Source organism: Nicrophorus vespilloides, unplaced genomic scaffold (assembly GCF_001412225.1).
Source record: "Nicrophorus vespilloides isolate i.1.1-1 unplaced genomic scaffold, Nicve_v1.0, whole genome shotgun sequence".
Lineage (NCBI taxonomy): Eukaryota > Metazoa > Arthropoda > Insecta > Coleoptera > Silphidae > Nicrophorus > Nicrophorus vespilloides.
Genome location: NW_017099685.1, coordinates 285628 through 301513, shown reverse-complemented (window position 1 = coordinate 301513; position 15886 = coordinate 285628). Strand labels below are relative to the sequence as shown.

General features: G+C 34.8%; 3 protein-coding genes across 15 annotated transcripts in view; 2 read left to right on the top strand and 1 right to left on the bottom strand.

Moving 5' to 3' along the window:
- Positions 1-23: 23 nt before the first annotated feature.
- Positions 24-6134, bottom strand: LOC108565221 (ankyrin repeat domain-containing protein 29). The gene is made up of 8 exons (XM_017924561.1): positions 5623-6134; positions 4278-4388; positions 3156-3254; positions 3001-3099; positions 2289-2387; positions 798-995; positions 358-453; positions 24-262 (listed from the first exon to the last, which is right to left on the bottom strand). Exons 1-8 carry the CDS (start codon positions 5632-5634, stop codon positions 74-76), a joined length of 903 nt encoding a protein of 300 aa, XP_017780050.1. The 5' UTR covers positions 5635-6134; the 3' UTR covers positions 24-73.
- Positions 6135-6735: 601 nt separating this feature from the next.
- On the top strand, positions 6736-7759 carry LOC108565204 (40S ribosomal protein S21). Its single transcript, XM_017924524.1, has 4 exons — positions 6736-6834; positions 6912-6974; positions 7370-7561; positions 7655-7759. Exons 2-4 carry the CDS (start codon positions 6925-6927, stop codon positions 7662-7664), a joined length of 252 nt encoding a protein of 83 aa, XP_017780013.1. The 5' UTR covers positions 6736-6834; positions 6912-6924; the 3' UTR covers positions 7665-7759.
- Positions 7760-9067: 1308 nt separating this feature from the next.
- Positions 9068-15886, top strand: part of LOC108565213 (phosphatase and actin regulator 1) — a 64460-nt gene continuing 57641 nt past the window's right edge. For 2 of the 13 annotated variants that reach the window (XM_017924540.1, XM_017924539.1), the window contains exons 1-2: positions 9071-9224; positions 11674-11772. In XM_017924540.1, coding sequence (XP_017780029.1) covers positions 9116-9224; positions 11674-11772 — 208 coding nt within the window. In that variant the 5' untranslated portion in view covers positions 9071-9115. Of the gene's footprint in view, positions 9225-11673; positions 11773-13968; positions 14337-15752; positions 15871-15886 lie in introns of those variants that run through there. The other 11 variants (XM_017924541.1, XM_017924542.1, XM_017924546.1 and 8 more) reach the window with 10 other exon arrangements.

Below are 15886 nucleotides of genomic sequence, written 5' to 3'. Positions count from 1 at the left end.
TCACAATTTTAGATTAGCCGGTGGGCGATGATATCTCGATTGGAAAGAATGATCCAATCTCCTGGACCCTATGTCATTTGATCCTCTTCACCGAGTTCTTCAGGTAATCTCCGACGATGATGAAGCGACTGTTGTATGACAAATCTGCGGGCACGTATCCTTCTTGGTTCCTCAGGTTCGGATCTGCACCGGCGGCCACAAGTTGTTTGCACACCGGAAGACAACCGACGAGAGCAGCCGCATGCAAAGCGCTCTCCCCATTCTGCAAACATTAAATATAGAAATAATATTATTTTCTTAGAGAATATTGCTGTGAGTGCATGAAGATAAATGGAATGCCAAAAATAACGCACTTACCGGAAGCAAACCCAATGAGGGACTATATTTAAGCAGTTCATTAACAACGGCCGAGTGACCTTTGTGAGAGGCTTTGAACAACGGCGTCGCTCCGTCCTGTAAAAACATACAAATCAAATTAGATTACAGCAAAGATATAAAGAAATAATTGGGAAAGACGCAAATGAATCTTCATTCAAGTGAAATTCCATCGGTTAGAGAAATTAATACAACCGTCGCGCGGCCCTGAAACATCCAAATATTTCGAAAGAAACCGGATTTTCCTTGTAGGCTCCAAATTTTCCCCAATTCGTATAATAATTATATAATATCAGATGTTATGTGTACGCCCGATTTTGGAATGCATTTTAATACGAATTTACAATTCTTGGCATGAGATGTTTCTGAGCAGGAAACCGTTCGGTCCCATTGAGTTTTGCGAACATAATTTTTAGACTTACGTGTCTTGCTGCATCCACTCTTGCACCTGCCTTCAGCAGTTGCGCAACTATATGGTCATGGCCCATTTGGGCCGCGATCCACAGAGGCGTTGCACCATCGGTTCTTCTGGTGTCCGGTTCGAAGCCTTGCGCCAAAAGGTAAATCAGTATTCTGTAATGTCCATTTTGGGCAGCGATGAATAACGGCGTCGCTTTGTCCTGAAATAAATAACAGAATTAAAAAAAAAAATATGACACGTATTCGAAGAACTAAAGTCAATAAATAAATGTTGCCTTAGCGTGTTCAACTTCCTTTACAAGCAAAACGAAGGTGTCTCTTGAGAATGGATTACGTTAATAACGAAAAGTGTCTTTAAACTACTTCTTGTTATTGATTCGTAGTTTACGAAATACAAAAATAACTCACTCTCAATACATTTTAATTAATCTTGATGTTATTCAATCGTCGTTTCACTTACGTAATGTCGATAGAAGTGCACGTGAAAGGAATGGTCTGTTATTTTTTTTTGCATAAAATAACGCAAAGAAAGTCATCGATAAAAATAATTGGTGGATCGGTACAGCTTTAGTAATAATCTTGGAATATCTTCAGCACGAGTTTCAGAGTCAATACAAAACTTATAAAGCATAAGATTGTCGACATGACTAAATACAATAAGCTATTGTATTCGATATACCAGATAATAATAAAACCCTTCCTTCTAGGATTTCTTGGAAGTGTGTTATCATCCATGATTTGTTATTCACACTGAGACTTTCTTTGAGAAATATATTTTTTGTTAAAAAATATTTTGAAAAATATGTTTTTTTTTTCAATTTATTTACTTTATTTTGTAGACTTTTGATTTTAGAGAAAATGTTTACTATATATAATTTGAAATTAATAAAAATCATTGATTTATACTCAAAAGATAAACGAAACCAAAACATGCATTTTGCTTATTCAAATATATAATTCAAAAAGTCTTGTACTACCGCAATTATCGTAATTTGTAATGTAATGTAATAATGTTTGTGATTCAAGTAAAACACGAAATCAATACTTTCCACTTACACCTTTCGACCACTTTTCACTTTTATATCCCGCAAAATCCAACCTTTTTCACCTCACGTAACCACAGATTTATCCCGAATCATCTATTACAAACACCAAAAACTTTTTCTTAGCTTTAATATCTTATATATATATATAACTTGAATTTACCAAAATTGAAATAGTTCAAGTGCAATACAAGGAATTTATTAATAAAATATATAATTAAAACTTGTTTTATCGTCTTTATGCAACATTTGTAACGTGAAATTCATATTATGAAATTAATCATTCTCACCTACACAATTGCTTTTCACTTTTATATATCTTTTAAACATCACGTAGTATTAATCTGAATCAATTCTCTTCCAAAACAAATAAGAAAACTTTCTCTTATTTTCGATACTTCTTAAACTGTTGAGTTCTACTAAACTCAAATTTAAAAAAATAGTGCATACCTTCATGTGCGTGTTAATTTTGGCACCTCGTTCCACCAATTCTTTGACGATGTCCATGTGTCCGCATTGGCACGCGACGAAGAGCGGACTTCCGCCGTCCTGAGGAAAACAAGAAAGATAGAGAAAAAAAGTAAGCCAAAGCGAATCCAGGTTAAGCGGCAACAAAAGTGGTCGTAATTAACGGTTTCGTTATGCAACAGAGCTACATTATTATTTTTTCATTAATCGAAGAGCCGGTCGTTCAACTTTTCAGATTCGTTTCGTATGTTTGTAACGTTGAAAAATAACAACAACAAAAAATTATAATAGTTGTGTACTAACGGGTCTATATTGAAATCCTGACAACCATGATCCCGACTATATCAAAAAAAAGTTTTGTTTACTTTTTTATAATAAAAATATTATTTTATTTTGAAGTTATCAAAATGTAGTAGATGGTGACTACGCTCTGGAATAATTTTAAAATGTTATTGTAAAAATTTGTATACTAAAAGATATTAACGGGATTTTTATACAGTCGGGATTTTGATGCAGTAGGGATTTTGTTACAGTCGGCTTTTTGATACAGTCGGGATTATGATACAGTTGGGATTTTGATATAGTCGGGATTTTGATACAATCGGGATTTTGATACAGTCGGGATTATGTTTGTCGGGATTTTGATACTTTCGATATTATGGTTGTCAGGATTTCGATTGCCACTGATACTAACCACGCTTGTGGAATCCACTGGTGCTCCATTGTCCAAAAGGAGTTGGACGATTTCGTAGAAACCGCATTGGGCAGCAAAAAAGAGCGCCGTTGTGCCTGTCTGAAATGAGCGAGGATGAGTATTACCGTTAATCGGACCCGAAATTGGATAATTACCACGCGACATGCGGCCGCATCTGCTCCTTGGTCCAATAACTCTTTGACGCACTCGAGATGACCGTTCGCAGAGGCGAGAATCAAAGGAGTCGTACCTTCCTGATAAAGTAACAAAAAAAAAATAGAAAAGTATTAAAGACATCCTCCAAGGAATACGCTTTTTTAATACTGCAGTTTATTTTAAGTGCAAACTATATTTTATGACCTACTTTCGAACCTATTCACCGGCTAAAAATACATTCTGCACCAGTTAGAATGAAAAGAATAAAATAATAACAACAACAACGCCGAGAGAAACATTAAGGGCACCATTGATTCGCGCGTTTTGATGCCAAGGCTAGAACAATGATCACCGCAAATTGCATGTTCCTCTTTGAATTTAGAGCTGCGGCGCGACTTTCGCATCAATCCTTATGCAATATATGCGGCGGTTCGTGCAAATGCAATTTCACCGGCGCGCGATATGCCTATTAAATTCAACATCAATGATTAACGAGAGTGGAGCGCGCATTCCTCGTCAATCGCACGTGGATGGGCACGCAGCAAATACAATTGCAATTAGCGAACGCATTTTTTTCTTTCCGCGAGAGAAAGTCCTGGAATTGGAACGATCAACTGCACTCGAAGAATGGAAATTTATTTGTGTGTGTGTATATGTTTTCGATCCGTCCGGATACAAATAAAACCGCAAACAGAAAATCTCGCTCTCTCTCGCTGCCCGCAACGGGACCGTGATTTCGTTCACATCGTTGCGTAACGTTTCTGTGTTCATTTTCTTCCGAATCATATTTATAATTGCACGCTCGCTCGCATATGATTTACGTTACGTTTCCTCCGATTTACATCGCCTGATTTACATCCTAATTAGGCGAAAGGCATTTCCTTCGTCGCGTTTCCTCGCTAGTTCAATAGTCCGTGGAATTCCAATCTCCGTGGATTATTTAATAAACTCCTGCAAATATGCAGTTCAACTTTCGTAATCTATCTATCTGTTGTGCCGAGTGTTATGTCATTGATGCTCGGAAATAAGGATAAATAACACGGCGCGAACCGTTCTCTTCTCTATACAGATTCCACTCGAGTTTGTTGTCACGGACTAGCTTCTTAATTGGATTGGCTTACCTTGTCTCTAGAATCTATGTGGACTTTTCCGCTGTCGATGATCTTCCTCACTCCTTCTACATCGCCTCGCATCGCAGCCTGATGTAGCTGCACATCCGACAGCGATTCTTTCTACAAACAAAATTAATAAAAATCTTTAAAAAAAAATCTACATAAATAAACAAAATTTAATTCAAATTACAATTTTTCATATTGCAACACAGGTATGGATTACGGCCGTGGCTCGGAATGTACTCATACACAATCAATCATGTTATGTAATTCTGCGGTTTCTAATTATCTTCAATTTTGTACTGAACTCGAAACAAACAACAAATATTTTTTGCGACGAACGTGTTTTCAAAACAACTTTACATTTACATGGAAAATAAACTTTCATCCAATGCTGTTTAGTTGTTATTCATTTGCTTTTTCTCCGCATATGCAATTTATTTGCTAAAGCTTTTTTTTATTATTATTAAATTTATAGAAAATACTACTCAACATAACTCGATTGAATATAAGAGAATTTATGGGAATTCATGGGAAGTGCGGCTGTGTCGTATTGATTTCTCAAAAATACAATTTTCGTCTTTTTCATACACGATATAGAAACACTATGCACTTTAGTTGAACAAACAATTAATAAACTAGTGTTTGCTTTGATTGTTTAAATAAAGTAATAGCATTGTCTGTATATTATCAACGATAAGATTTTTTTTGTTTGTTCTATAGTTTTTAGCTGGAAATGCAAAACGAAAATAATTGTGTTATTCTCATTGCACTATAAAATTCATGATTATGGTAATCTTTGCATTGATCGTGCCCTTAAAATCATCAAGAAAAAATCTAGATGTAAGGGAAATTATATTGTTCGAAACGTTGTGACCTTTCGCGTGTTTCATTCCGCATAAAACACATCAAAAGATCAGTCGATAGAGAAGCAGACAGCCGTGCGGCATATTTTACAAGTGTTTTCCTAACAATTACGTAAACGTCGCAGAAAGGTAAATGCATTCCGCGGGAACGCAAACACTAGCATTGGAACGAGCAACAATAACATTAAACTTTAAATAATACGAGCTCAATTTGCGTGATGCATATATTTAGCAATATCGTAGAAAATGTATGCACATATTTCACTTAACAATGAACTTATTAAAAGCTATGCTTCATGCAATATTAAGCAAAATTAATTAGAGAATTTTTAGTAATATATACAAAAAAAAGTGTTTTAAACAATGATAAAAAAAATAGTTTACTTTCATTGTTTAGCGATGGATTTTTATAAATTTATAGACGTGCACCTATTGTAATTATTAGAGTAAGCTTAAAATGATCAATTAAAAAAAATCTTAGAATTTACCTTCAATGACATGATAGAAACTCGCAAGGTGTTTATATTGTTTATATATATATATCTTTTGTTTTGTTGTCACAGGACTCAGGATCACATATGTACTGCCGGCAGGATAACGCAGGTGTCCGCTTCGCCCGCTAGTCCTGCAGCGTCGGCGGGTCGCAGGATATTGAGTGTGTGTGTTTGAAGAAATATTGAGTGGCTGCTTTGGAGCCTGCTTTCACGCGCTCTTCCGAGGACTGCGCATGGTTTTAGCATTCTATTAATAATAGAATGCCGAAGATTCGCTCAATTAACGAGCATTTATATTATAGGCGACAAATTGATTTTGTTGCGGTAAGGTAAGGACGAAGCTCGATCCTTGTGTAAATTAAAGCGAACTTCGCGCATATGAAGTACGACAGAATCGACACCTTGTGCACGCGTCTAAACAGAAGATGATGTATGAGTGAAGCAAAACATTTCGGAAGTTACGAAAATAGTACTAATATACATTGCGTTCTATTTTTAACATGATATAGCGACCAATTGTTGAGTATCCCACATTTACAGCGAGCCAATTCGCAGTTGCCTTAGCTCATAATAAAATAAATGTCATTACGTAATTCACTTGTATACTTATTTGGAAGAATTCTTAATCTGATTGATGCTAGAAAACATAACTAAATTCTCTATTTTGTTAGTGAAAATAATTAAACTTTATAAACAACAACATTTTTTTATAGATAAGACAAAAATAATAATTATACAATTTAAAATTAATTAAAATTTGAAATAGTAGTGAAATATTTTCCAAGAGGTGGCGCTGATCATAACTCAGTCAACTCAGTTATATAAAAAAATATACATATGGTTTAATTACTATAAATAATTAACTAATTTTAATACAATTGTCAATAATCATAAAGATTTTATATATATTATATAATAACATAACCATATTTTTCTATATATTTACTACTCAACTATTAGCTTATTCAATTAGTATAAATCAAAAATTATTTAAATACCACTATTAATATTTGATAAATTATCTTATAAATGAATAACTGTATGTTTAAATGTATATTATCAAGAAAATTGGAGAGAAAATCAAATTTGGCGCCGAATATCATGGTGATGCCTGATGTTGGTAGTCTTGCACGGTGTCCACAACCGAAATATTCTTTTCAACTGCAGCCATTTTGCAAGCAAGACCTCGTGTTTTCACCTAAACCCGTAAGTTTTCAATATCTGTTAATTATTGTGTTTTAAATGTTCCAATAAGCCAAAACTAATTCGTTTACGTATTTTAGATAAACCAACAAAATGGAAAACGACGCCGGTGAATGTGTTGACTTGTACTGCCCAAGGAAATGGTATGTACTTTACTTATACACTTACCACGTGTATTATTTTTAATATTTAGTAACGTAATTTGTAGTATTTTGTAAAGTAATTCTACAAAATTTCAAAATCCAGAACGAATTTCTGTATAATTGTTTAAAAACTAGAAATTACACATCCAATTAGACTTTATGCCTTTAAGTTATTACTAATCCCTTCAATACTTATTGAAATAATTTTAAGCTTATATTGATGCTTGTATCACTAGAATATTTACATGTTTATGTCTTAAACATAACCTTTAATGTATATAAACATTACTCCATGCTTGTACCACTGAAATGCATGTTTATTAGTAGATTCATAATCTCTTTGTTAAGCTTTAACATTGATAGATTTATTAAAGAAATTGTATTTTCTTTTACAGTTCTGCTAGCAACAGGATCATCCATGCTAAGGATCATGCTTCCATCCAAATCAGCTTGGTTGATGTTAACCCACAAACTGGCAGGATGACCGACACCTCCAAGAGCTATGCTCTCTGTGGTGCTATCCGCAGGATGGGAGAATCTGATGATTGCATTGTCAGATTGGCCAAGAAAGATGGAATCCTTTCCAAGTAAGTTAATTTAACTATAAATTTGCTTCATGTAAATTTAAATGAATCACTCCTATTGATATTGCTTATTAATGTTATTTTTTTCTGTTTTAGGAACTTCTAGATTTATTGACTTCATGAAGGTGGTGTTCTTTTTTATAAAATACTGTTTTGTGATTAAATAAATCTTTATTTATAAGGTAAACATTGCCATTATAATTATGTTGTTTTTCCTTAATACTACACAAAATTTCCTATATTCCAAATAAATGATTTAAATATCAAATTTTTGTCAATTCTCTAGTCTGTCTTCAATAAGGCCTAATCTACTTATTGTTTTAATTTATAACATAAAGTTATAAATTTAGGTACAATATATAATTTGTATTATTCAAATTGTTGTTTTTTTTATAATATTTTTGAATATTTGAAGTATTGATACTATGGTATAAAGTAGTAATATTAGAGAAATTAGAAAAACTATTTTGATTGGAACTTTGATTTTCTAAGACGCAGTTCATTAAAATATTTCGTATTCAAATTATGATTATGGAGGGTTCCCATGATAAAAATATATGTTAATTAAAGTAAATAAAGAAAGAAATATTTGATATAATTTATAGAAAATCAATGTTAAACGCTTTTCACATACGCCATTGATAAGATACAAGAGGAAAAGATTTGAAACTGGATGCAATTTCATAAAAGTGTTATTATACTAAGTAGATATTTGAAATTTGTTTCGAATTCTCTCTTACTGCTATGAATTAGACATATCAACTTGGAAGAAAAAGTAAAAAGCCACAAACTGGCAACATAAAAAGCTAAGTTGCATATCTCCGCTTAAAGTATAAGGAACAGAAGAAGAAAACGTTTTCTTATACTAAGTAAATATTTGAAATTAGTTCCGAATTCATCATATAAACTTGGAAGACACAATAAAAAGCTATAAACTGGCAACATGCAGAGCAAAATGGAAGCTAAGTTGCATACCTCCGCTTAAAGTACAAGGAACAGAAGAAGAAAAAGTTTTCATATACTAAGTAAATATTTGAAATTAGTTCCGAATTCTTTTCTTACCGTTATGAATTCGTCATATAAACTTGGAAGAAAAAATAAAAAGCTATAAACTGGCAACATGCAGAGCAAAGTGGGAGCTAAGTTGCATACCTCCGCTTGAACTAGAAGTAACAGATGAAGAAAAAGTTTTCTTATACCGAATTATAAATATGTTCGAAACTGTTCTTCTTTCTTGCCTCATTGAATTATCTTTTCCAACATTTTTTTACATGTAAAAATAGCTGTAACCTGGTTACTACCCTGCTGGATTACCTTTTATAGTTTTATCATGGAAGGTTCCTGTAGTTGCCTAAGTTAATGCATTTTGTTATGGAATTTCAACTGGGATGTATATGCAACACGTCTGTTTTAACAATGAGACAAGTTGCCTACATTTGTAGACCAGCAATACAGGTTTTACTGTAGAAGGTTTCAGTGCATCGAGAGGCCGTGCGGCGTCACACATAACCGCAAACTATTTTCAAAACTGAAAACACTGACCAGTAACTTTTAAATATGGCGGAATGTAGTGACAGTTCGGTATCAGTGAATAATACGAATGTCCCGAAGCAGAAAACGACGCCGGCGGAATCGGGTTGTGCGAAGGAAGAAAAGACTGATAAAGGTAAATTAATAAATTAAGCATCCAGAACTTGGTGTCCTTCGTTGCATCCTCCAGAGCCCTTCAAACATCTGTTCCTAAACTCAAAACCGCTCACATAGTTAAATTACCTATGTGTAGTATCTCTCGGTAGACGAGGCCTCTAGGCTTAAGAAGTTCTTCAGCCTCTGGACGAAATACTCTGCAGGTGCAGTTATTGTTGTCCGGATAACTGCAGAACTAGGTTAGGAAAATTTTGGTGAACGTATCCCCCGTATGACTCATAACATTTGGCATTTAGTAAATAGTTTTGCTGGTAGTTGCGGAAAGGAGAAAAAGAACAGAGCAAAGAAGGAGCAAAATATGCACGGTGCGCGGATGTCGCGTCGCCTCTGATTTTGGCATAGGTTGCTACTGCGTGCTGTTGCATGTTTTCGATTCGGTTGTTCGGCCAATTGAAAATTAATCAACAGGTTATTCAACTAAAAAATGCGCTGCACACGCATTCTGCAGCCTCTATGTGTACGCAATGTTACCAACATGCGTGTGCAACGTGCAACAAATACTTGTAATAGACAAATATCAGTTTTATTGTCCATAGAAACAACGAAAACAACTTATGGAAAGCACCCATAACTTTGTAAACACGGAGAGAGTAATTAGTTGTAATTAACTGCTTTAAACATTACAGAGCACGGATTTGTATGATTACAATATAAATAATGTAAAAAAATATTACTGAGTAACCTCTGACCTTTCATGGATTTGTCTCTAAGGGTCTTTGATACGTATGCATTTCATTGCGAGTCTAAACGTGTAATGCAGATTGAAAGCGAAAAGCAATCCACTTACTAGAACAAAGCGCATATGTCGTATTTATTTATTTACATTATACATATACGACCAGCAGCTTGAATAAAATTACTAACATAAATAGAAGAGAATGCTAATGTTATAAACATGTTATGAGTCATGCGTTGGAGCAAATAATAAGCCGTCCAGATTGTACATTTTAATGAACTAATTAATTGCGGCACAAATTCACGATTGACACACTTATAGTGATTTGTATTATATATATATTTCTTTGAACTAATTCAATAACAAACAACTAACCGAAATTTAGGAAGTATAGAAGAATTCACAATTACGTACTAATAATAGTCACGATATCTATTTACTAATAATAATAACAATGTTTTTTTTATGTATGCAGGATGTTTAATCTTGGTTACTAAGCATTCTGCATTCAAGTTATTAGTTCAGTTTGTCTATTGTGTTAAGTGTCGTTATCTGGAAAGCTAGTAAGTAAAATCCATAATTTCAACGGCAATCATAAATGATACATTTTAGAACACAAAATTTGTTGTGTCTTCACGAAGTCCACTTCATTTCCCCGAAATACATGTTTAAATGTAAGTTGTCTTTTAAAATTTGAAGCGTTTTCTTTCTTTTGCAGTGCTGTCGGTGGAAGAGATGATCACTGGGCTCTGTCCCGAGAGCTTTTCGAGGTTGGAACAAGAGCTGGTGAAGAATCGGATGTTGACGCTGAACTCGAAGGACATCATTGTCTGTCTGGTATATTTGATGATGCTCGAGGAGGGTTTTGTGCCGTCCGCAAAAGCCGGGAAACATAGGAGTCTAACATTTGACCTGCGGCAAATCCTGGATTTAGCCACTTGCATGCCCACTGATTGGAAACGTGCCTCGGATGGCACATACCGCGTCGATTTCGCTTTCATGCAGGACTATTGCAGTATCGTCTGCATTCCCAGTCAGGAGGATCTCATTATTAATTGTGTATCGAACGTGTGCGGTCGATACACTATGCCCGTCGACTGCCGCCTTTTCGTTCTGGAAACCAACAGCAAGATGTTCTTCCAGAATATTAGAATGCTGGCAGTTAATTTCAAGAATTCTATTGCTTTTCCAGCGAAAATGGATATACACACGAAGAACAAGTATCCAGCCGCCTGCCTGAAAGATCTGCCCCTTGAAATGAAACACTACATCTGCAAATACATCGGAAAAACGTTTAGGGAATTCATAAATATTTTAGATGAATAATTTGTTCTTGTGGCTGAAATTTTAAATTTTCTATAATTATTTAATGTAATTTAACCAAATTCTTGTGAACTTAGATATAAGATATTAGATTTTAAGGCATAATATAATATATAAGATATTACATGTAATATTGTTTATTACGCTTGCTACTTTAGTATTTAGAGATTAATAAACATATTTTAAATCAACTTGCAATTTTTATACCAAATTTCAATATTACAACTTCCATTATTTATAGACAAAAATCAATAATTTTTGAATATAATTTATGAGAGTTTTATATATAAAAAAAATTGGTAAATTAATTTTATTAAGTGTAAGTATTGACCCTACAATGTATAGACTTGTATTTGTTTATACTGATTCTTCTGACATATTTTAATTTTACGATTTTTCTTGTTTTCAGAAAATGGACCAATTAATAATGATAATTCCGATTCTCAAAGTAATTTAAGCAATATTGTAAGCCGAATACCAGAATGTGCAGTCACGAATGGAGAAGAGAGTAAGTTCTATTTTTCTGTAATAAATATAAGATGAAAACTGTGCAAAAACCCGATGAACAGGAACGAAATGGTTGGTTATTTCGGTTTGTATTTATGGACCGAAAATTATAATGCGAATTTTCTTTGGAAGTTTTTCACGCACATTTTATTGGGGGGTTGCTGCGATGAATGAAGTTTAATTAAGCGTATTGTTCGGCAAAAGTAAAGCGCCTCCGTTCAATGAATTTCAAATGAAATCGTTTGTACCAAATAAAAGTTATAATTACAAATCTAATTCTTCAATTGTGAATATTTATATGTAGTTAGAGAAGTCGTAAATAAAATTGGCCGTGTAATCGGAACAAGCACTAAATCCTGAAATAAATTATGTAGAAGAATTTAGTTACAACCGCTCGACGTGCTAAACTCAATATTTCTTCCTATCCAATAATGTTTTCATGATTGTTCGCTCCAGCTGCTCCTCGCTATCGATTAGTCCTTAGGTCGGGGCTAGGCTCGCAGGACCTTCCAGGATTCAGCATCGTCTGGCGGCCTCTTAATTCCGGCTAATTTATTCATTAAAAACCACTCGCATCCACACACAGACACACGGAGCCAGGCCACAGGCGCGGGCGGCGTTAAATTTACCCCGTAATCCCGCGAAACCGTCGGAGGAATTTCGCCGAGCGAAATCCGGCTTTTCGTCGGGTTCTCCTGTAAACTCTCCCGGCTGGCCCAGATTTCCTCTGGGAAGATTTATAGGGTCGAGGTTGCAATCAATCGATTCGCCGTCTTCGCAGAAGAAAAAAATAGCACTCTACATTTGTTGACAATAACATATTTCATTCAAATGAAAAAACAGTGAAAGTCTCTTATTATTTTTTTTATTTCCCATCCCGACATTATTTTCAGCTTAGATTAATCTTAGGGCGTTTTCTGTTCGCCTGGGACTCATTTATTAATTATCGTTTTTTTTTCCGTTTCGTAATTAAAAACCGTAAATACGGTCTTAAACGAGTCGAGCAATTAATGGAATTGAAATTAAAAAATACGCCGGAATTACATTGAAATCCACTTGACGCAAAAGCGTTTACATCAATTTAACTTTTGCAAAACTTGTTTCAACCTTTATTTACCCTCTTTATTTTCATTTAAATCAAGTCGTTCATTTTAGTACTCGAATTAATTAGAGAACACTTTAGTGGAGCAACGCAATTGGGCCACTTCTGACGTACTTTATATATTTTTTTTGTGTAATGTCACCTAAAGCGGAGATACGTGATTAAAAATAAACGTTTTTAAGGTTTTTGCGAAATATCCAATTAGATTCGGACGGAATCGATCAATTAAATTGGATATTTGCTTAGTTTTGTATCTTATCTAACGTTTATAGTATGTGCGTGAAAACAATGCGAATAACTATCTACTATTGCCCTAACATGTTTTTCCGCTATTCCGTAAATAAATAGTTTAAATTTGTTGTAAATTTATTTTATTTTATCGAATTAATTTACGTTGTAAAACGTACTGCAAATTTTATTTTCTATAAATTAATTAAATTTAATGTAATTGAATTTGTGCCAACTACTCTTGTTTGTTTAATTATGGAAATAGTATTTTGCTCTGCACTTATATGTACATAATTACTCATGTTTAATTAAGTAGCCTTTTGTTTTTGAAGCTGTACGTTCATTCATTTAATAAATATTTGCGGACTGCGTAATAGTTATCATGTGTTATGTATTAGTTGAAAAGTTATGTTTATAATGGTCTGAAGCATTTACAGGAATTTCTATTTATGAGTGAATAAAGCTGGACAAATTGATAACAGTTCTTGTTTTATTATTAAAAGTAAATATTGGATTTGTCTATTGATTTAGATAGTCTTCTTGAAGATACAGCCTAATAAAGTTTCGTTCATGAATTGTTTGGTTTTATTAATGTGATGGTATTTATTTATAAGAAGAACGTCTTGAACATCAGAGTTTTTTTGAGGGTGCTGAAATAGATTTAGTTCAGAACTTTTGTGGATTTTAGTTCATCAATAACTAGGTTTACTTTTTATCCTTCGCAGAGGATTGAATTGGTCTTTGTGGATGTGTGTTTTATCGTTTGATTTGGGGGATTGTGCCGTGCGCTTGCCCGCCCTCGGTGATGAAGTGTGCAAGTATCGCGCAGCATCCATCCCTTGTATGATTCAACCCCCATCTCGGCAGCCTCAGTGTTTCGCTCCCCTTGCGTGCATCTCCTCATTTCATACCGGTGTGTACATCCCCAAGTGTGTAAGTGGCGTCGCGACGGCGTAAAACGGCGCCCATTGTTCGATCCCTAGAATTAGTGTAGCACTGCCTCTCGCATCCACCAGAAGGGTTTCCTGCTCTTCTTCCATGCTGGCTGCTGGCTATCGTTTCATTGCTTTCGCGCCTACAGTAGCATGATTTTATGAGTTCCCTTTCTTCCTTCGAAGTCTGGTCATACCGAGGTGCGTGCCAGTGCAATAAGCTGGAGCCCGACCGCTGCTGGAACGGTCATCTCATGCTGACCCATAGCCACAGCGATGGCGAATTCCCCATATACAGTCAAGGTAATTCATATTTTATCATCGCCACATTACATTTAGGTCAGATCTATACAGTAAATTACGTCACGGGAGGACCCGTCCAATTTGCAACTAAATGATATTTAGTTCTTTTGCGAAAGGATCAATCCAGCTCTCCAACTACAAGAGCTTCATCAATACTTCACTCTCTGAATTATAGATACCTTCTCAAATGGGATTAGGCGACGAACATCCCCAGAATTGAAGCATTTACATGCTGTAATCTAACAGGAATAAGTATATTTGCATGAAAACTCGCGTTCGAAACTCCTTTTTTTTGTAGACTTAATCCCCAAAGGAAAAAGGGTTACAAACGGTCGAGATTACAATTACATTGTACGATAGTGGATTATGCGGAATGGTCCAATTTCGACTTTATCTTTTTAAAATTTATCGTGTCCGAATGTTGGGTTTTTTGGAGGGTGCTGTAGGACAACCGAAAGGGGTGTCACGTCCCGGTTCATATTACAATCTATTTATAACCCGCTCCGAGCTTAATTAGCGAAAGTAGTGTTGATAAATTAACCGAACTTAAATTCGCATCAATTAAGATAATTAACGACAATACAATTATCTCCGGATCTGCTGAAGTAATCAATTGATTGGACAATCAATACTGGCTTATGTAATTGCAAAACCTGGATATTCAGCATTGCTTACCTAACGAAGGGCTTTCGAATAATTGATTCGTAAACACTTAAGGGTTCCTTGTCACATGCATATGGTCGTCATTTGTTTACCAATTAACAGAACGCTTATCTTCAAAGGTACAGATTTGCATGTTAATACGACAATGAAATGTTTTAGTGCTTGATATTAATTCGAGTTTGAAGGCATTTTATCTGAACAGGCAAATGTAACAAGATACTTTCGTTTTAATTAATTGTTCACATCTAATTTAAGTTCCATATTGTACAGAGAAGGAAGTGTATCGTGAGGATGGTTTTGCGTGAATACTAGAAAACCTAGTTGTATTATTCTTTGCTTTATTTGTATGTAGTATTTTCCTTTCGTTAATTCCAGTTGGTATTTAGTACGAGCCGAAGCCAAACATAGAGCGGTGCAGCATTCCAGCCGATTACTTCATTGCACTGTTTCCGCTTAAGCTGTATGAAAAGCAGTGGCACTTTTACCGCAGTTTAAATATTATATAAAAGAATAAATAAAGCTAAATAATTACAGCGTGAACATTACAAAAAAAAGGTAAAGCCTATGCACACGAGTCATATTTTTTGTTGTTATTGTAATCTTGTGAGATTGCAGGCAGCTCATACTATCTTGGGTCAGATTAGATTAGGTGCGAACGAAGCGCGGGCGTTTAAAGTGTTTCGAGATTGTCGCGGTGCGAACATCGTGTGCGTTTTTTTTTTGTTATACACATTCACCTTCTTTGCTGCTGTTTCGTCCTTCCGGAAAACCACTTTTCCGGATGTCTTGCCGATGATGGGCTCCATTCGTAAGAAGTTGACTCGCTTTCTATCGCGCGAAGACTTAACCATCGTCGAAGAGAATCCATCCGGTAATTGTCCACGTTT

Coding starts and splice junctions, on each gene's coding strand:
- LOC108565221 (XM_017924561.1), bottom strand. Junction 3,100..3,155: donor ATGCGGCCGCATGTCGCGTG/GTAATTATCCAA, acceptor CGCTCATTTCAG/ACAGGCACAACGGCGCTCTT. Junction 454..797: donor GAGTGGATGCAGCAAGACAC/GTAAGTCTAAAA, acceptor ATGTTTTTACAG/GACGGAGCGACGCCGTTGTT.
- LOC108565204 (XM_017924524.1), top strand. CDS start 6,925: ATGGAAAACGACGCCGGTGAATGTGTTGACTTGTACTGCCCAAGGAAA. Junction 6,975..7,369: donor TTGTACTGCCCAAGGAAATG/GTATGTACTTTA, acceptor TTTCTTTTACAG/TTCTGCTAGCAACAGGATCA.